Genomic DNA, 21,400 nt, shown 5'->3' with positions numbered 1-21,400 from the left:
CAATTGATGATGAATGGCCTAGCACATGTTTCAGTGTCACTGGATGGCAACAGGATGGCCTCTGGCCAGCGCATGAAATGGTCCACCACTGTTAGGATGTATCTCATGTTTTGAGATACTGCCAATGGTCCAACCAGGTCCACATGAACGTGTTCAAACCTCCTGCGCACCTCGGCCTCACAGAGGTGGCAGCTAAAGAATTCCAATGGCTTCCATTGTCCATCGACATAATGCTGCAGAGCGCTACCTATGGCCAAATCAGGTGCGCTGAGTACAAGCTTCACAGATAAAGTGTGAAGATCCTCTTTTGGAGTTGTCCTAATGCCAAGCAACACCCATGGTAATTCGTCTGCCCAGTTGGGACCATCCAAACGGGCCATTAAGACTAATTTAAGGTGACGATGGAATCGTTCAACCATCCCGTTGGACTGCAGGTAATTGTATGATGAAACCTAGAGCCGAGCAGCTGAGATAAGGCCGTCCATAATGAAGATGTAAATTGAGGTCCTCTGTCAGAAGTGATGTGCGCCGGTAGGCCGAAGCAAGCCACATAGGAATTAAGGAATGCTCACGCACAAGAGTCTGTAGAAGCAGCCGCCATAGGAACCGCCTCAGGTCATCTCGTAAACCTATCGATCACCGTGAAGAAATACCCACAATGTCCACATGGACATAGTCGAAGCAGCGAGTTACCCATGGGAAAGGTTGTAGTGGTGTTTTCATATGCCATTGGATTTTGACTTTTTGACAAGCTATACAAGATCTGGCTATTTGCATGATGTCATTCTTCAGACCGTGCCAAACAAATGTCTGAAATTAGATGAACGGTCGATCTGATAGATGGATGAGAAAGACCATGGACAGAATCAAAAATGCGATGTCTCCACAAAGCAGGAATCACTGGGTGTGGATGTCCTGCTGACATGTTGCAAAAGAGCAGCCTGCCATCGCCATCAATTTGCACATCCTTCCATTGTAAATTGGTTAATGAGGTGTGATATGACCCCATCTCACCGTCTTGTGCTTGGGCAGCGGTGAGAGCCGCATAGTCAGTACCGTGGACAATAGCTGATACCTCGAGTGTAACTGAGCAGTAAAGTGCATCAGCCACTACATTGTCCTTTCCAGAAATGTGCATTATTCTGGTAGAGAATTTCGAAATGAAGGATAACTGTCGCTGTTGTCGAGCTGACCAGGCTCCAATGGCTTCCATTGTCTATCTATATACTGCTGCAGAACTCCCCCCACGTCTGACTTCAGACACGTCTGTTGAAAGGGCGGTGGCTATATTTAGGATTGGATAACTGAGCCTGGTTACTTGAGCTAATGGTTCCTTTGACTTTATGAAAGCATTTTGCCTTTCATCTGTCCACTGAATAGATTTGGCATTACCAGACAGCAGATTGAACAGAGGCTTCATAACATGAGTTGCTGCTGGGAGGGATCGACAATAAAAATTAACCATGTCCAAGAACTCTTGCAGACCTTTGACAGTGGTTGGTCTGGGATATTCAGTAATGGCGTCGATCTTGGAAGGCAGCGGAACCATGCCCTTGTCGATGGTTGTATGCCCCAGGAATTCTATGGACTGTTGTCTGAAAACGCATTTATCTGGATTGATGATCAGTCCAAATTCTCGTGGACGTCTAAAGAGTGTACGCAGATGTTCCATGTGCTCTTCTTTAGTTTTGCTGGTGACTAATATGTTACCTAGATAAATGAAGATGTTGGTATGCCATGCCCTGCTGTGTCCATAACTTGCTAAAAGGTCTGAGCTGCATTTTTTAACCCAAAAGCCATACGTAAAAATTCGAACAACCCGAAAGGGGTAATTATTGTCGTTTCTCGTGATGTCGTCTGGTTCCACGGGCACCTGGTGATATCCGTGCACCAAGTCCAGTTTTGAAACGATTTTCATCTCATGCGGATTCACGTAAAAACCTTGAATATGAGGAATAGGGTAGCGATCCAGTATGGTGGCATCGTTGAGCCATCTATAATCTCCACAACGTCTCCACCCTCTGGTGCGTTTTTGGACTAAATGGAATGGAGACGTCGATAGGCTGTTGGACTTGCGAATTATCCCCAGCTCTTCCATTTTGTGGAATTCTTGTTTAGCTAATTGCAGTTTCTCCAGAGGCAAGCGATGTGCCTTTAGCATGAACGGGAGGACACTTGGGAGAAATATGGTGTGTTACTCCATGTTTCATGGTGGGGGTCAAAAACTGCAGAGTTGTAATTTCGGGAAACGTTTCTATAAGTCTGGAGAACTTATCAACAGTCTTATGCAGGGCTTGACGACATAGCACAGGAACATACGATTCTGCCTGGCCCTTTTAAATCCACCATGAACGAATGAGCTCGAATGAAATCAGCCCCAAGTAATGGTCATGACACTACCACTATAATAAAAGGCCAGGTGTAAATGTTCCCCTTGAAGGGAACATTCTTTTTTTTGGTTCCATACTTGGGAATGTTGGACTTATTGACTGCTGTGAGTTGGAGGTTAGGGGTAGGATAATGTGTATTGAAACTGGTTGGTGGAAAAACACTAACCTCCGATCCTGTGTCCACCAAAAATTTACATTGCGATAGCTGATCCCAAACATATAGAAGGCTCGTACATTTTCAGCCAGCCATTGCAGCCATTAATGATGGTCGGCCAGGCCATTTCTCGAGAATGCACAGGGTGGTAGGCATCTACGTGCATTGACTCCCCAACGCTGGTGGTAAAAACACCTGCTAGAAGTGTCTACAGGCTGTCTGCCTGACTTGAGATGTTGCCTCGTTATAGGAGCTGGTGTCAACAATGGAGGTGATGGGTGCAGACAGCTGTGATACAGTGATGTTGTCCGAATACCTTTTGGTGTGTTTTTCTGCCAGCCACAGGATGTCTGCCTCTGCAGCTACTGTCCTGGGGTATTTGAAAGAACTCTGAAATATAAGAGTCTAATGTCTTCTGTCATCCTCTCCAGGAAAAGCTGATCGAATAACATATCTGGCCATTGGCTGGATGCCAGGCACAGCATGTCGTCCATTAGTTCGGACGGGGAGCAGTCACCCAACTCCTCCATGTGGAAGTTTGCCGGCCCTCTCTCTGTGGGACGTGCTATAAATTTGCTGCAGCAATGCTTTTTAGAGTCTCAAGGCTCTGGTGGATCGTGCAGGACATCACCGACTCGCGTGCCAGTAGCTTGGTCCAAGGCACTGACAAGGTGATAATAGCAAGTCGCGTCCAACCCGATTTTCCTGAGGTGAAATTGTGCCTCAGCCTGTCGAAACCACAGCTCTGGTTCTGCCGGCTAGAAGGGCGGTAGCTTAACAGCAACAGCTGCAGTATCCATATGGTCCAAAAGCTCATTTTGGACCCTTCAAGGTCACCAATTGTAGCCACTGAAAACGCAGTTGTGGCTGATGAATGCAAAATAACAACACACATTGTTGCAGATAAATCAGAACTCATTTACTTGAGTCACTTGTGTATTCTTTTAAAACACAACCACATGCGTTACGTCACGACGTTATGACGTCCTGTGCCAGTTCACTAGACTTCTGGGAGTTGTAGTCTATCTATAGAACTGCTGTAATATCTTCCTTTATTTGAAAAAATAAATGCCCCTGTCTTAGGAAAGTCTTCTTCAAAATATTAAAAAGAATTGGACTTGGCATTACCTAACTTTAGATTTTATTATTGGGCAGCTAATATTAGATACATTTCTCTTTGGAAAATTTAGTTGCATTAATTTAGAAATTAAATTTACCAAAAAAATATTCTCTTCTTTCGATACTTGGGGCACATTTACCTTTTTTATCATCCAAATTAACTGATAATTTTGTAGTTCGACGCATATTGAGAATCTGGTTTCAATTTAGGAAATATTTTGGGTACCATAGATTTTTATTAATTAGTCCTATTTTAGGTAATCCTTTTTTTTAAAAACCTTTAGTTCAAGATAGAGGTTATCATCAGTGGTTAAATTTAGTTATACCTTTTTTTTGGGATATTTTTACTGACCAAAATCTTTCTTCTTTTGAACAATTATCCACCAAATTTTAAATTCCTAGACATCATTTTTTTTTGCTATTTATAGTTTCGGAGCTTTTTAAATTGTTTAATTTTGAAGATCTCCGAAGACTTTATCCGCAAGTGAATTGGGTCTTGGAGGTGCAGGCTCACCTAGGCCTGAGAGTCCCGAGACACTGGAAGTGTTCCCAGCCCTCCAGATTAAAGTTGTATTGGTCCTGGTGGCAGTAAAGTATCATGGGGGTTGTGCTTATAAGCTCACACAGGAGTTCCAGTAAAATCAGTCAAACCAACTCACACCGACTCCTGTGTCATTGTTCACTACTTTTGGTGACCTCGATGGGCCAAATTGGCAAATTTGGACTTCATGATGAATGACACTAACACAGTCTCTTTGAAGTTGTCTACATGCTGGACCTCACAGCCTGTTGTCTGGTTCCAGGAGGCTAAGGCTCAGTTTCATGTTAGGCAAATCACTGCTAATGCCACGAAATACTATTATAAGGTGAGTTCTCTAGATCAGGAGACCGTCAGCAGGATTGTCAATTTTCTGCAGCATCCCCCAGCAAAGACAGGTATGAGGCGCTCAAATCACTCCTCGTACACACTTTCAGGCTCTCCCGCTGTGAGCAAGCAGTCAACCTGCTGCATATGGATGGCCTGGTCATCCGCACACCATCTGGCCTCATGAGCGACATGCTGGCGTTGATGGATAGTTACAGACCCTGCCTGCTGTTTGAGCAGATATTCCTAGAACAGATGCTGGAGGATATTCGCCTGCTCCTGGCCAACAATGACTTCGGTGACCCTTGCAGGTTGACTGCCCAAGCCGACACCCTATGGCAGGCTAAGCAACATGGCAGACTTGCCATTGATTATGTTGCTATGTTACAATCTCCTTGTGGAGATTATAGATGGCTCAACGATGCCACCATACTGGATCGCTACCCTATTCCTCATATTCAAGGTTTTTACGTGAATCTGCATGAGACGAAAATCTTTTCAAAAGTGGACTTGGTGCACGGATATCACCAGGTGCCCGTGGAACCAGACGACATCACGAGAAACGACAATAATTACCCCTTTCAGGTTGTTCGAATTTTTACGTATGGCTTTTGGGTTAAAAAATGCAGCTCAGACCTTTTAGCACAGTCAATATGATGAAGCAGCCATCAACCACGTTGCTTCATCATGCCAGGGTGCTCATACTGTTTGAGTGCTGGAGAGAAAGCCTAACACAGCTGAGGACAGCTTGGGGAAGGAGTGGTGGTGCTACTATCATCAGCCCTGAGGTTCCACTGCCCACCACTGCTGACCACCTTGCTTGCATCCAGCAAATGCTTTGGCTGGCCATCGTTGATGGCTATGACGGTCAGCCATAGAGACAGCCTGCTCTATCTTTGGGACTGCATTCTGGTCGGTGTTTCCTGATTTACACAGGAGCAGAGATCTATGTATTGGCTCCCACGAACTGGGACGCTCATGCAGGAAAGACCAGGTCTTGCCTCACTGTGGCTAACGGCAGCAATATCTGAATATACAGAGTGTGGACCATCCCTCTGGAATTCAGCCCCTGCCAGTTTAAATGGATCTTCACACTGACAGACTTATCGCAAGCCCTGCTAGGCACAGATTTCCTCTGAACCCAATGCTTCCTCATGAACATGAAAGGGCACCACTTAGTGAACTCTAAGACTTCCAGTTCCTCACCTTATGCCAGGCCACTCTACTGGCACCTCAACCTCAACTCGGTGATTTTCTCTCACAAAGCTTACGCCAAGATCTTGATGGAGTTTCAGAGCATAGATACCCCCCCTCCCCAATTCTCCTCATCCATGCCAAAGCATGGCATCTGGCACCACATCCCCACAGAGGTACCACCTGTACACGACCGGACCTCTAGGCTGCCTCCTGACAAGTTGCAACTTGCCAAGGAGGAGTTCCGCGAGTTGGAGGAAATTGAGGATAATATGACGCTCCGACAGTCTATAGGCATCCCCCCTCTACATGGTACCCAAGGTATCTGGTGGCTGGAGACTTTGTGGTGATTATCACCAGCTCAACGACGTCACAATGGCGGACAGATACCCAGTTCACGTTATCAAGGATTTCACCTCCAATCTTCATGGCGCGAAGATCTTTTCAAAAATTGATCTGGTTAAGGGATACCATCAGATCCTGGTGCATCCCGTCAATGCCCCAAAAATGGTGCTCCTCACTCCTTTTGGACTGTTCAAGTTCCTGCGTATGCCTTTTGGGTTAAAGAATGCAGCACAAACTATCCAGAGGCTAATGGACTCTGTAGGCCACGGCTTGTTCTTAGTGTTCATCTATCTGGATGATATTATTTCCAGCTGCTCCTGTCAGGAGCACAGCACGCAGCTGTGCCAGTGCCTTAGCGAATATGGACTGGCTGTCAATCCTGCCAAATGCCAGTTGACCAGCCTGGGGCAGTGCCGCTTCCTTCCAGGGTGGAAGTTATATACAGGTTCGCCCAGCCTTCCACAGTTAAAGGGCTGCAAGAATTTGTAGGCATGGTAAATTTCTACCATCGCTTTCTACCAGCAGCAGCCAGGATCATGCAGCCGCTCTTCAAACTACTTTCTGGCCAGCCCAAGGATCTGGAGTGGAACGAGAAGGCGACTGCAGCCATTGACAAAGTGAAAGATGCATTGGCCAATGCCACCATGCTAGTGCATCCATGGCCCTCACGGTCAATGCTCCAAACACAGATGCAGGAGGCATCCTAGAGTAGCTGGTTGACAGAAGTTGGAAGCCACTTGCCTTTTTCAGTTAGCATTTGAGGTCACCACTCTTGGTCCTTTACCTTGCCATCTGCCATTTCCGGTACTTCCTGGAAGGGAAGAATTTCACTGTATTCAAGGACCACAAGCCCCTGTCACTTCCCTTTGCTAAAAGGTCATATCCCTGGTCTCCAAGACAACAGAGGAATCTCTCCTACATCTTGGAATACACCACTACCATCAGGCACATTGGAGGCAAGGGCAATCTTGTGGCAGACATACGTCCATTCAATTGATCAGCTCTTTGGCTCCTGGGGTCAACTACACTGCTCTGGCAGCAGCACAGCTACAGGATGACAAAATACCACCCTACTGTACCACCATTTTGGGGCTCAAACCGGAGGACATAAGATTTGGATCTTCCGTGGCTACGCTTCTGTGTGACGTATCCATTGGACAGCCAAGACTCATCACTCTGGTGTTTTGGAGACATCGTCTGCTTGGCGCCTTCATGGTTAAGTACACCCATCCATACATGCTATGATGTAGCTGGTTGCTGACAAGTTATGCGGCACAGCCTGCATAAACAGGTCAGCCACTGGGCCAGAACTTGCATACACAGCCAGACCTCAAAGATTCAGAGGCATGTCAAAGCCCTGCTCCAGTTGTTTACTCCGATGGACAGGCATTTCAATCATTTGCAAGTCGACATCGTTGGTCCCCTGCTGATCTCCAGAGGCGCCAAATACCTGTTCACCACAGTTGATAGGTTTACCAGATGGCCAGAGGTGGTTACCACTCTTGAACACATCCACAACATCCTGTGCCAGGATTCTCATCACTAATTGGATAGCCCATTTTGGGCTGACAACGGACATAACAGGAGGCACAGTACACCTCAGCACTATGGTCAGTGCTATCCCGGCTCCTTGGCATCCAATTATATCGCACTATGGCCTACCACTCTGTGATAGTACAGATCTATCACCAATGTACATAGTGTATATAGTTACTGTATCTAGACTGTGCTTACAGCGATTGGCTGAGAGCTAAGCCACGCCTATTGTCTGGGCCTTAAAGGGTTGTGTCCCTAGCCAGGTCGGATCATTCCGGACTGGTCGGCCACCTGTGAAGAGCTCCTGTCTTTTGCTAATAAAAGCCTTGGTTTGGATCAACAAGTCTTTGGTTCTTTCGACGAGCTCTACACACTCACAATCCAATGGCTTCGCTGAGAGGTTTCACTGCCGAATGAAAACTGGCCTGATGGCTCGAATCAATGGCCCCAATTGGACTGATGAATTTGCCATAGGTGCTAGTGGGAATTTGCACAGCGCCGAAATTCATATATGGAGCTCCGCTTACAGTCCTGGGTGAATTCATACCACCGGCCTGAGGACAGAAAGAACTGCCCACAGCTCTCCTTACATGACTTCGGGAGAAAATCAGCACCATGGCGCCTGTCCCAACCTCACAGCTGCCTCTTACAGCCCAAAGGAGCTCAAGGACTGCCAGTACGTGTTTATGTACAGGGTTACACATTAAACTCCACTTCAGCTGCCTTATGAGTGTCCTTACAAAGTGCTCTGACACAATGGAACAACTTGTGCACTGGTCATTGGAGGCAGGGAAGAAGCATTGTCCACTGATCGCCTCAAGGCAGCGCACATCGACCTGGAGCAGCAGATGCCAGTAACATGCTCACAGTGGAAAGGTCGCTTGCCTAATCAAAAGAACTTTATATAATGAATAGACATCACTTTCTGACACCAGTTCTTGTGTGGGGATGTGGGGGGAGGGAGGATAGTCATGTAGCGGGCTGTGCTGATCCACAAGTGAACTGAGTCATGGAGGTGCAGGCTCACATGGGGCTGAGAGCCCCGAGACATTGGGAGCGATGCCAGCCCTCCAAGCTGATGTCATAATGGTCCTGGGGGCAGCAAAGTATCATGGGGCTTGTGCTTATAAGTTCACACAGGTGTTCCAGTAAATCAGTTAAATCGACTCACACTGACTTCTGTTCGTTACATAGGGATGATTTATAATTTTCCACCTAATTATAAAGGGGTGGTATCAGGCTTTTATGAATTACTTTTAAATTCTAGGGTTAGTTCCCTGTACAGAATTTTTAAAAACTGTGGGAACAAGATTTTCAACAGTTAATTTCTAAAACTAGATGGGAATCTATTCTGAAAAAGGTGTCGAACAAAGAGAGGATGAATAGACATTCATTATTCCAATTTAAAGTAGTACTCTGGGCCACTATTCAAAAGTCCAATGACTAAATTCTATTCTAATCTCTCTTCTAAATGTGATAAATGTATAACTGAAGAAGGTTACTCATTACTGTATCTTATGTTCTGGTTATGTCCTTCTCTTTCCAATTTTTGGGAAGGGGTATTTCATACCTTGTCTTTAGTTCTTAATATTAATTTGACTCCAAATCATTTTATTGCTCTCTTTGGGATAAGTGGTTTAAGACTGCTTCACAATCCCATGTAGTTGCCTTCGCCTTCCTTATTACTAGAAGGGCCATATTAATGAGATGGAAAGATGCTGTCCCTCCCACTCATAATCAATGGTTGTCTGATGTGAAGGCATGTCTGACTATGGAAAAATTAGATGTTCCACAACTGAAATGAATCTTAACTTTGTTTCTTTAAGGAGCTCCTTTCTTAATGTACTTTCAAAATTTGTGAGATTAACTAGTTTTTGGTTTTTGAGCCCAATGTTTACCCTCCTTTTTTTATTATTAGTAGTGTTAGTCAGTAGCCTCTGAAGGAAGTGGATTGAATTAGATCATTAGTATAGTGTTTTTGTTTTTAATCACTCTCTTTAGGTCTCATTGCTATATGAGATTTATTAATACTTTATTTAACTCTTATGTACCTATGGACCAAGTATTTGACGAAACCAATGAAAATATTGAAAAAGAACAAATCGGAATTTGTTCAACCTACAGTGACTTTACTCCCAAACCATGTCCCAACTAAATCCTCCAAATTTACAAATGTCAGTGGCCTCTCCCAGACCAACAGCCACAGTTTGTAGGCCAGGGTTACACTCAGTTATTGAAATAAGCAGGCAACCATTCCACTGAGCATGGGGTCTCTGTCCTTGGGTACAAGCTGAAACTCTCAGTTACCAGCCATTTAGATACCCTTCACCATTCCCAGGCTGACATCCATTGCCAGACTGAGGCCAACTATAAATTTGAGAAACAACATATCATCTTCTGCCAAGGTAACCTCAAAAAATGGCATGAACATTGAACTTTTTATATTTAGGTAATCACCTTCCCTAATCCAGTTCTACTATTTCTGTTTGTCTTTTACTTGCCCCCATTCTCACTTTTCTTTCAAACCTCCCCAAACCCTCCCCCTGCCATGGTCCCTTTCCCCTCTTGTCTCTCCAATCCTCTCACCTTTTGTCCAGTGTCCAGTTCTGCTCATCTCATTTTAAGGATATAGATGCTATGGTGAGGGTGCAGAAGAGATTTACCAGGATGTTGCCTATGACGCAAAGAAACATGAGAGGTGAATTAACAGAGGTCTACAAGATTATGAGGCATAGATTAGGTAGACAGCCAGCACCTCTTTCCCAGGGCGGGAATAGCAAACACCAGAGGGCATCTGTACAGAGTGTTTGTGGGGGCTTGGAATGCCTTGCCAGGTGTGGTGGTGAAGGCTGAAACATTAGGGCCATTTAAGAGACTCTTAGACAGGAACATGGATGAAAGAAAAACAGAGGGTTACAAGGTAGGACAGATTTAGTTTTTGTTTTGATAGAAATATATAGGTCGGCACAAGATCGAGGGCTGAAGGGCCTGTACTGTGCTGTAGTGTTCAATTCTCTCCCCCTCACCCTTTTTATACTTGTTATTTCACATTTCCACTTTAGTCTCGGGAAAGAGAAAGTCTGACCTGAAACAGACACTGTAGTCTGAGCTCTATCATGAGGAAAAATTAACAAGATGGAGGGAAAGATTCAAGGATGTTTTGAATACCTCCCAGAAACATGGGAGGTATCCCTACCGAGATCTGGGAATCTGTGGCTCATACTTGTTCCATGTAAAAAAAGGAACTTTCAGGGTGGTATAGTACAGTATCCTGTATCCGAAACACTTGGGGCCAGAAGTTTTGGGTTTTTTTTTTCGGTTTTCAGAAAAATGGAACTAAGCAGCACAGTGGCATCAGCAGAATGCCTGTGTCAGCGGTTAAACAGCAACAACAAACAGCGACAGGCTTTATGAGCACTAAGTGAAAAATACACACAAAATAATTTTTTTTAAAATGATCTCTGCTTGCAAAAGAAGGTAAATGCAGCAGTATTTTTCATCAACTTCTGTTCAACACTTTCAGCATAGAATTTATCCCTCTGTTTCTTCAGGTCATAGATTGTGGTCATTTCAACACCATACTCTTTTGTAAGATGTTTCACACTTACACCGCTGTCCAGTTTTGCCAACAGCTTGACTTTCTGTTCAATAGATAAACATAAAAGCTTCCTTTTTATCTTATCACTAAGATAATTTTCAACTATATCTTTGTACACCAGAGCTCTGTAGTTATCAAAATGGTGCCAACAGAATGTCAGAGCCCCACATGAGCACACAGGTAGTGAATTTTTTTCTATTTGTGATGTCATGTCAGTACTAAAAAATGTGCTTTTTGGATCTTTGCGGTTTTCAAATATGAGGTACTCAAAGTGTATTGAGAACTGGAGGCTACGAATCCAGAGCACACAGAAGTGATGCAGGGAATAGACGACCACACAGACGACCCACCCACTTGGCTTATTGACCACCATCTGTCGCGTCTGTGGAAGAGTGTGCAGTAGACTTTATTATACACCTCACAATGAACAAACCAAAGTGCAATGCCGTCCTTGATCCTGAAGATCTGCTGAGGAAGATGAAGACACTCAGAATTATCTCCTACATTAGGGATGGGCAACCTTTCTTTTAAACTCACATTCTACCTTAAGTATTCCCTATGTCATAAGTGATTGGTAAAGGATTGCTTAAGGTGAGATGTGAATGGGAAGGGAAGGCTGAGAACCACTGCTCTAGACCCAATTGTTAAAATATTTTGCTTGAGAAAAATTGTCCTTGGCCTGTTTCCTTTGGAGTTATGAAACCGTGCACATAACAAGTCAATTAGGTACAATTAAAACAGTGGTTTTCAAACTTTTTCCTTTTGACTCGCATAATACCTTGAGTAATCCCTTACTATTCACAGAACATTTATGGCACAAAGAATACTTAAGGTAGAATGTAAGTTTTTCTTTAAAAATAAGGTTGCCCACCCCTGTCCTACATTATCTATGCAGCTATTCTTCAATTGTAAGTTTAGGATCAACAATCAATCTCAAAGACATTAGAGTCAAATCTGATCATTTTATCAAAAGATAACCTCAAGCATACAGCCTGCAATGCAAATGACTGAAGGAGTTGCTCATTTTCCCTTCTTTCTCTCTTGAGGGCTATGAGAAACAGGAGCCATGGGAGGAATTGAAATGACCATAGAGCAGCAGACAGAGCAGGCTTGAGGTTTTGGTGGCCTCCTCCTGATTCTGTTGTCTTAGTAGAAGTTAGAGATTAGCTGTCTCAGCATAAACTGGTAATTGACTATACCAATTTGTGTGGTTCAGTAACACACCATTTAATTTGTTTGCCACTTCATTTTTCAAAGACCTTCACAATTGTTATCTATGATTCTATGCTCTGTGCTGAGTAAGTGGATCTTCTAGGTAGCTATGATCTAATACAAGTCACTTCTTAACCCCTCCCCCATCTTAAAGTTTGCATAACTACATCTTCAACATTATTGTATGATTTGTAAAGTACTTGACATGCTGAAGGTTTAACTATAATGATTATTTTCCAGATGAACTGTGACACAAATGCTTTTGAAGCAGGATTGGATTACTTCATCAAGTTGAACAAGGTAAGAGTGATTCATAAATGTCAAACATTACTACAACATGTATTGACTAAATTAATTGCTCTGTTGTCCCTTTCCCAGAGTGTTCAATGGATTAATTTCAATCCCTTCCAATCAAGACATATTGCAATATTAATACCACTCAGAACGGTCTTCTTGCATGTAGACTGAAATGCTTTTGCTATTAATGCATTCTTCTGCTGCTGTAGTGCCCAATTGGAAACATTTTTCGTGGGACCCCAGGTTTACAGCCAAGGTCAATGGCTGTCGTTGCTACCCATAATCCCCCACACAGCTGAAACCACTGTACCAGTGCCAGTACAGGGGAACCAAAAGGGGGCTGTTCCCCTGCTGCTGGTACAGCAGTGGGGGTGGGGGGGGTGGAAGAGAGAGAGAGAGAGACGGCAGCGCAACTTGACTGGGCAGGCTAGAGATGACAGCGCAACTCAGGCAGGCGGTCAAGGGGGAGGAGAGATGGGAGCCCACCTCAGGTGGGCGAGGGGAGGGACGACAGCGCAACTCAGGCAAGCAAGGGGGGAAAAGACAGCAGTGTAACTTGGGGGGGCAAGGGGGGTGTTAGACAGCTGCACAACTCAAGTGGGCAAGGGGGAAAGATGGCAGTGTGACTCGGCGGGCGAGGGAGATGAGAGATGGCAGCGTGACATAGGTGGGCAAGGAGTGGGAAGAGACAGCAGCGCAACTCAGGAGGGCAAAGGCGGGGGGAGACACATCAATGCGACTCAGGTGGACGGGCTTAAAGGGACTGAAATCAAAATAATTCTGAAAACCAAAAGATTCCAAACAACGGCAGGTGTCTGGTTCTGACAATCCTGGATAAAGGGCTAGGCACCTGTATTTCCCTAGCATGGGGCCCTCTTAGGCACAGTGCCCGATTGGGAGCAATTTGTCCAATTGGCTTAAAGCTGGACCAACTTGTTTTCATGTCTTCATCTCAGTAGATTAGAGATCAGCCTAAACTGGTAATTGTACTCATCTTATACTGATCTTTACTTGGGCTTTTACAATCAACTTATCCTCCCTGTTATTTTGGTTCTTTCAGAAATTAAATTAATTTCATCAATATCAGGGCTGATCTCAACAGCGACAGCAGATGACATGAAGGTTGGATAGTGCAGAAGGTTGTCATAGGTTACAACAGGTCACAGACAGGATGCAGTTGGGCAGAAAAGTGGTAGATGGAGTTCAATCCAGATAAGTGTGAAGTGATGCAATTTGGAAGGTCAAACTTGAAGGCAGAATACATAGTTAATGGCAGGATTCTTAACAGTGTGGAATAACAGAGGGTCATTGGGTCCAAATCTATAGATCTCTCAAGGTTGCCACACAGGTTAATAGGGTAGATAAGAAAGCTACAGAACTACTTTAAGACCAGTGATTGGAGCTGTTTCAGGAAGGCAGCCACCTACAACAGCTATGTAAACATCGATGAGTACACAAGCTCAATGATTGGCTTCATCAGCAAATGCATAGAGAATATCACAAAGATCAAATGCAACATAATCAGGGCTAACCAGAAACCATGGTTGAATGCAGAAGTCAGTGCGCTTCTCAGAGCTTGAAATGCAGTCTTCAAGACAGAAGACAAATTGGCACTTAAATCAACCAGGGCTAAACAATCTAGAAGGCGAAGTATGGGTACACACAGAGGATACTTAGTCAGCTTTGTGGCGCCAGTGACACGAGACGCACATGGCAAGGTATTAAAACAATAACAGATTTCAAGAGAACCTTGCAAGGCAATGACAATGCCACCTCCCTTCCAGTCTTCTACGTATGGTTCAATGAGAAGAACAAGCTGACGCCAAAGAAATCTCCTTGGCCCCCGGAGAATAGGTCCCTTGTATAGCCGCAGCTGAGGTGAAGAAAACCCAGTCAAGGCAGTGGGACTCTAACAGGCATGGTACTGAAAGACTGTGGTGACTAACGGACAGAGGTCCTTATGGAAATCTTCAACACGTCACATCCAGTCCATCGTCCCCGTGGATTTTAAGTCAGCAACCATTGTCCCAGAACCAAAGAGAGTGACAGAAACTGGTCTCTGCGACTGCTGCCCAGTGACACTGACCTCCACCAATATGAAATGCTTTGAGTGTCTGGTGATGAAATGCATCAAAGTGCATCTCCCAGAGACACTGGACAATTTGCCTACAGATGGAACCGTTCCACTGACAATGCTATAGACTTGTTCCTCTTATCCATCCTGACCCTGGAGAACAACTCCTCACATTCATTGATTTTAGCTTAGCATTAATACAATCATACCCCAGAGGCTGGTGGAGAAGCTGTCCTCACTGGGACTCATCACCTCTCTCTGTAACTAGATTCTGTACTTCCTAAGAGGAAGTCTGGGTCAGTACAGAACATCGAGAAACATGAGGCTGATCACTGATGTACCTCAAGGCTGTGTGCTCAGCCCGCTCCTGTTCACACTACTGACCCATGACTGCATCACCAGATCCAGCTCCAAAAGTGTCATCAAGTTTGCAGTCGGCCTCAACGATGAGTCGCACTAGAGAAGAAACGGAAAATCTTGTGAAATGGTCTGAGAATAACAACCTGAGTCTCAACATGGACAAGACAAAGGAGATGATCATGAACTTCAGGAGGACCAGGATTGACCACCCCACACTACCTACAAATTAATAACTATAGTGGAGAACACCAAGTTTCTCGGAGTCCACTTAAAGAGTGACCTATCGTGGACACGTAATATCTCCTCACTTTTCAGGAAGGCTCAACAGTGACTACACTTCCTTAGAAGGCTGAGGCGGGCAAGGCTGCCAGCCACCACTCCTTCAACTTTCTGCAGGAGCTCTATGGAGAGGATCCTGTCTGGCTGAATCACAGTATGGTATGGTTGCTGTAGAGCATCGGATCGGTGGTCAATCCACAGGACTATAAAAGCAGCACAGATGAACACTGGGGCCACCCTCACCCCCTTCCACCCACATCAATGGGATCTACCGGGATTGTTGGTCAAAGAGGGCTTGCAAAATCAGGGAGGACCCTTACCACCCTGTGTGCAGCATTTTCCAGCTACTCCTGTCAGGAAAGGATACAGAAATATCAAGAGATGGAATCATCAGGCTGAGGAACAGCTTCTTCATGCAGACAGTGAGAACGCTAAAACAACTCCCCGTGACTTTCCTATTGATTAATAATATTTATTTTTATATATGAACTATGTACTGACTATATGTGTCATTTGTTTGTGTTTTGTCTGGTCACTGTTCTGAACCATGGATCAGAGAATGCTGTTTCGTTGGGTTGTACTGGTCTGAATGGATGACAAATAAACTTGAATTTTTGGTATGCTTGCCTTTATTAGTTGGAAGATTAAGTTCAAAAGTCATGAGGTAATGTTGCAGCTCTATGAAACTCTGGTGAGACCACACTTTGAATATTGTGTTCAGTTCTGATTGCCTTATTACAGGAAGGATGTGGTGGCAATGAAGACAGAGAAGAGGAGATTCACCAGAATGTTGCCTGGATTGGAGAATGTGTCTTATGAGACAAGGTTAACAAGCTAGGGCTTTTCTCCTTAATCGAAGAAAGATGAGAGGTGACTTAATGGAGGTCTACAAGATTTTGAGAGACATAGATAGGGTGGACAGCCAACTCCTTTTTCCATAGCGAACACCAGAGGAAATCTGTACAAGGTGAGGGGTGGGGAGACATCAGGGTATTTTTTTTTTACATTGAGAGATGTGTGTACCTGGAATGCAAATCTAGGGTCAGTGGTGGAGGCTGGTACAATAGGAACATTTAAAAGTAGGTTTATATAGGTCGGCACAACATCGTGGGCTGAAGGGCCTGTAGTGCGCTGTGACATTCTATATTCTAACATTATCTTTTCCCCTTGCAGATCAGCATTTCAGTTGCCACATAAAACAATACATTTTAGAGTAAAATTATGTTTATAATGAAATACACATTTCGATAAGGAGAACATGAAAGTTAAGGGATATTGAATGTGCTAGGTGTTGCTCTGCAGTATCCCCACACATATGGTCTTTTTCACATGCATGGATAATTTCTTGACAAAAGAGAAGGTATCAAAATTTTCTTCATCTGATGTATAACCATTTAGGTTGTGTCATTATTTTTTCCCATTCAGCCTGCAGATTTCATAGGAAAACAGGCTTTACAAAGCATCAAAAAAGAGGGAATTAAGCGCAAACTTGTGTACCTCACCATGCAAACTGACAATGTGGATCCTGAAGGAAACGAAAGCATTTGGTATGAAGGCAAGGTAAGTTGAAAGTAAATTAAATGCCATTAAAAATTATATTGTTCAAATCAGAACTTGCTAAGCTAGCCAAACATAAGCCCAGTGGCCAAACATTTCAATTCCATGTCTCAGACCTGCGCTGACATGTCTGTCCATGGCCTCATGAACTGTCAAACCAAGACCACTTAAATTGGAGGAACCTCATTAATTTTCTATCTGGGCACTCTCTAATCGGATGGCATTAACATTGACTTCTCTGGTTTCTGTTGCCTATTCCCTCTCTTCCTCCTCCCTCTGTTTTACTTCCTCCAGCTCTATATCCCCTTCACCTTCTCTCTCCATTTACAGAGCCTTCTCCCTCCCCTTGTGCCCTTCCTCCCTTATCCACCTATTACGTCTCTTGCCTGTAGAACTGTGTTCCTCCCCCTGGCATCTCCCACCCCCACCACCATTTTGATCAGGCAGCTGCCTAGATTTTGAAGGGCTCAAGCCCAAAACATTGATTATGTATCTATATTTATGGTCTATAAAGTACACTGCATTTCTCCAGAATTGTTTTTTTTTACCTCAATCACAGTGATTGCTGGTTTTTGTGTTTTACTCAAAAACCCAGTCCATTTAACTCAGGAAGGCATTTCAATTACCTCTAAAGTACAATAGTTAAATTATGGCATTGAGAGTAGAAGGTTGCAACATGGAGGAAACAAGAAAATCTGCATGGAGTGATCCACTGAATGGGGGCAAAATACTTTAGAATGAGAACATTAGAACATAAGAAATAGGAGCAGGAGTAGTCCATTCGGCCCATCAAGCTAAGATCATGGCTGATCTGATCATTGACTCAACTCCACCTACCTGCCTTCTCCCCATATCCCTTAATTCCCTTTTTATGTAAAAATCTATCTAATTGAGCCTTTAATATTGCCTCAACCTTTTCCCTGGGTAGAGAATTCCACAGATTCACTACTTTCTGGGAAAAAGTTTTTCCTCATCTCCATCTTAAATCTACTCCCTGAATCTTGAAGCTGTGTCCCCCGTTCTGGTCTCATCTATCAGTGAAAACAATTTCCCGGACTCTATTTTATCTATCCCTTTCATTATTTTATGTGTTTCTATAAGATCTCCTCTCATTCTTCAGAATTCAAGTAAGTAAAATCACAAACAATTTAGTCTCTCCCCATTTAGTAAGCCCCCTCATCACTGGGATCAACCTGATCCTCCTCATCTGGACTGCCTCCAAGGCCAGTATATCCTTCCTCAAGTATGGAGACCAGAACTGCACCCAGTACTCCAGGTGCAGCCTCACCAGTACCTTGTATAGTTGCAGCATGATCTCCCTCCTCTTGAATTCAATTCCTCTAGCAATGAAGGCCAACATTCCATTTGCCTTCCTATTGTATCTGCAACCCAACTTTTTGTGATTCATGCACAAGCACTCCTAAGTCCTTCTGCACTACAGCATGCTGCAGTTTTTCACCATTTGAATAATAATGTTTTTCTATTTTTCCTACTAAAGTGAATGACCTCGCATTTACTAACATTGTACTCCATCTGTCAGACCTTTGCCCACTCATCTAACTTGACTATATTGTTCTGCAACCTCTCCACATCCTCTGTACAATTGGCTTTTCCACTCAATTTCGTATCATCCACAAACTTGGCTACACTACACTCTGTCCCCTAAATGGTGAACAGGTGTGGGCCCAGCACCGATCCCTGCGGCACCCCACTTACCACTGTCTGCCAATCAGAAAAACATCCATTTATCCCGACTCTCTGCCTTCTGTTAACCAATCCTCAATCCATGCCAATATACTTCTCACGACTCCATTCATCTGTACCTTATTGTTAAGTCTCTTGTACGGCACCTTATCAAACACATTCTGAAAATCCAAATATACAACATCAACCTGTCCCCCTCTATCTACCGCGCCCATTACATCCTCAAAGTTTGTCAAACGAGCCCTGCCCTTTCTAAATCCATGCTGCGTCTGCCTGATGGAACCCCTTTGTTCTTACTGTCTCGCTATTTCATCCAAGCATTTTTCGGATAGTTACCCTTTTGCCTACATCCATTTTTTAAAAATGGTGTGACATTTGCTGTCTTCCAATCTGCCAGGACCTGCCCAGGGTCCAGAGAATTTTGGTAAATGACTACCAACGCATCGACTATAACTCCTGCCATTTCCCTCAGTACCCTGGGTTGCATCCCATCAGGACCAGGGGATTTATCCGCTTTCAGTCCCATTAGTTTGCTCATCATTATCTCTTTTGTAACAATTATTTTATCAAGACCCTCACCTCCCTTCGCATCCCCATCATCACTCTGTGGTATGCTGGACGTGTCTTCCACTATGAAGACTGACACAAAATATCTGTTCAATGCCTCAGCCATTTCCTCAATACTCAATTTCAATCTCCCTTTCTCATCTTCCAACTTTAGCCACCCTCTTCCATTTTATATACTTGTAAAATGTTTTGCTATCTGTTTTAATATTTTGTGCTAATTTATCTTCACAATCCTTCTTCCCTTTCCTTATTTCTCATTTAGTTCTCCTTTATTGCCTTTTAAAGTTTTCCAAATCCTTCAGTTTCCCACAAATCTTGGCTACTTTGTACACATGAGCTTTTAATTTTATACTGTCCTTTATTTCCTTAGTTAACCAAGGCTGACTCTTCCCTCTCTTACTGCCCTTATTTTTAACAGGAATATATTTTTGTTGAGCACTGTGAAAAATCTCTTTGAAAGCCTTCCACTGTTCCTCAACTATTCTGTCAACTTGTCAATGCTCCCAGTCCACGCTGACCAATTCCTCCCTCATCCTGTTGTAGTCTTCTCTGTTCAAGCATATTAATTTTAGATCTAACTATTCCACCCTCCGTCTGTATGAGAAATTCAATCAATCTATGATCGCTTTATCCAAGAGGGTCCCTAACTACTAGATTGTTAATTTTACCTATCTCATTGCACAATACTAGATCTAAAATAGCATTCTCCCTTGTTGGTTCCTTAATTTGCAGCTCGAGAAAACCATCACGGATGCATTCTATGAAGTCATCCACCAGACTCCCTTGACCAATTTGATTTTCCCAATCTACATGGAAGTTAAAATACCCCATAACAACTGCAATTCCATTTATACATGCCTCAGTTATCTCTCAGTTAACTGCCTGTGCCTCTGTGCTATTGTTATTTGGTGGGTGATAGACAACTCCCACTAGTGATTTTTTTTCCCCATTACTATTCTTTAATCTCTACCAGATGGACTCCACATTCTGTTCCTTACATCTTATATTGTCTCTCACTATTGCCCTGGACTCATCCTTGATTAAGAGTGCCACCCCACCAACTTTACCATCCTGTCTATCTTTTTATACTACCTGATACCCTTGAACGTTTAATTCCAAATCAAGCCCACATTGCAACCACATTTCTGTGATGGCCACTAAATCATATGCCTGATTTGCGCCTCAAGTTCACTAACCTTGTTTCTAATACTATGGGGATTTCAGATAAAGCACCCTTATGCTCATTGACCTTTTAGCATCTAGTGACCTTTGCTTTTGACTTTTCTGCCCTATATTTTACTTTTTCTCTTTCCTAACTCTAGCTTTGGTTTCTTTACCACCTTCCTCATTCTTACCTTGTAGGTTCCCAGCCTCCTAGCTCATTAGTTTAAATCTTCCCCAACAGCATTAGCAAACAATCTCCCTAGGACATTGATCCTGGTCCATCCCAGATGTAGACCATCTGGTTTGTACTGGTCCCATCTGTCCCAGAACTGGTTGCAATGCTTCAAGAAGATGAAACCCTCGCTCCTGCACCACTGTTCAAGCCACATATTCATTCTAACTATCCAGCTATTTCTACTCTAACTATCCCGTGGCACCGGTAATAATGCTGAGATTATTACTTTTAAGGCCCTACTCCTTAATTTATCTCCTAACTCCCTAAATTCAGCTTGTAGGACTTCATCCCGCTTTTTTCCTTTATCGTTGGTACCAGTATGGATCATGACAACTGGCTGTGCACCCTCCCCTTTCAGAATGTCCTGCAGCCGCTCTGAAAGATCCCTGACCCTTGCACCCAGGAGGCAACACACCATCCGGGAGTACCTTTTGCGGCCACAGAAGCTCCTGCCTGTTCCTCTTACTATAGAATCCACTACAACTATTGCTCTACCAATCTTTTTCCCTCCCTCTTACACAGTGCCATAATCCTGGCTACTGCTGCCTTCTCCTGATGGGCCAACTCCCCCAACGATATCCAAAGTGCCATATCTGTTTTGGAGGGTGATGACCACCAGAGACTCCTGCACTACCTTCCTGTTACTGCTCTTGCTGTTAGTAACCCAGTCCCAATCTTTCTCTACTCTCTTAACCTGTGCTGTCCACCACATTCTTCACATCCCAGATGCTCCAAAGTGAGTCCACACGC

The 21,400-nt window shown here is 43.9% G+C and overlaps 1 protein-coding gene across 1 annotated transcript in view; it reads left to right on the top strand.

Moving 5' to 3' along the window:
- dmgdh (dimethylglycine dehydrogenase) overlaps window positions 1–21,400 on the top strand; it is a 158,273-nt gene that overhangs the window by 122,763 nt on the left and 14,110 nt on the right. Inside the window, exons 14-15 of the mRNA XM_069938244.1 lie at window positions 12,654–12,713; window positions 16,849–16,983. Coding sequence (XP_069794345.1) covers window positions 12,654–12,713; window positions 16,849–16,983 — 195 coding nt within the window. The remainder of the gene's footprint in view (window positions 1–12,653; window positions 12,714–16,848; window positions 16,984–21,400) is intronic.

Source organism: Narcine bancroftii, chromosome 1, assembly GCF_036971445.1.
Source record: "Narcine bancroftii isolate sNarBan1 chromosome 1, sNarBan1.hap1, whole genome shotgun sequence".
Classification (NCBI taxonomy): Eukaryota; Metazoa; Chordata; class Chondrichthyes; order Torpediniformes; family Narcinidae; genus Narcine; species Narcine bancroftii.
This window is presented reverse-complemented; position numbering and strand designations above follow the sequence as displayed.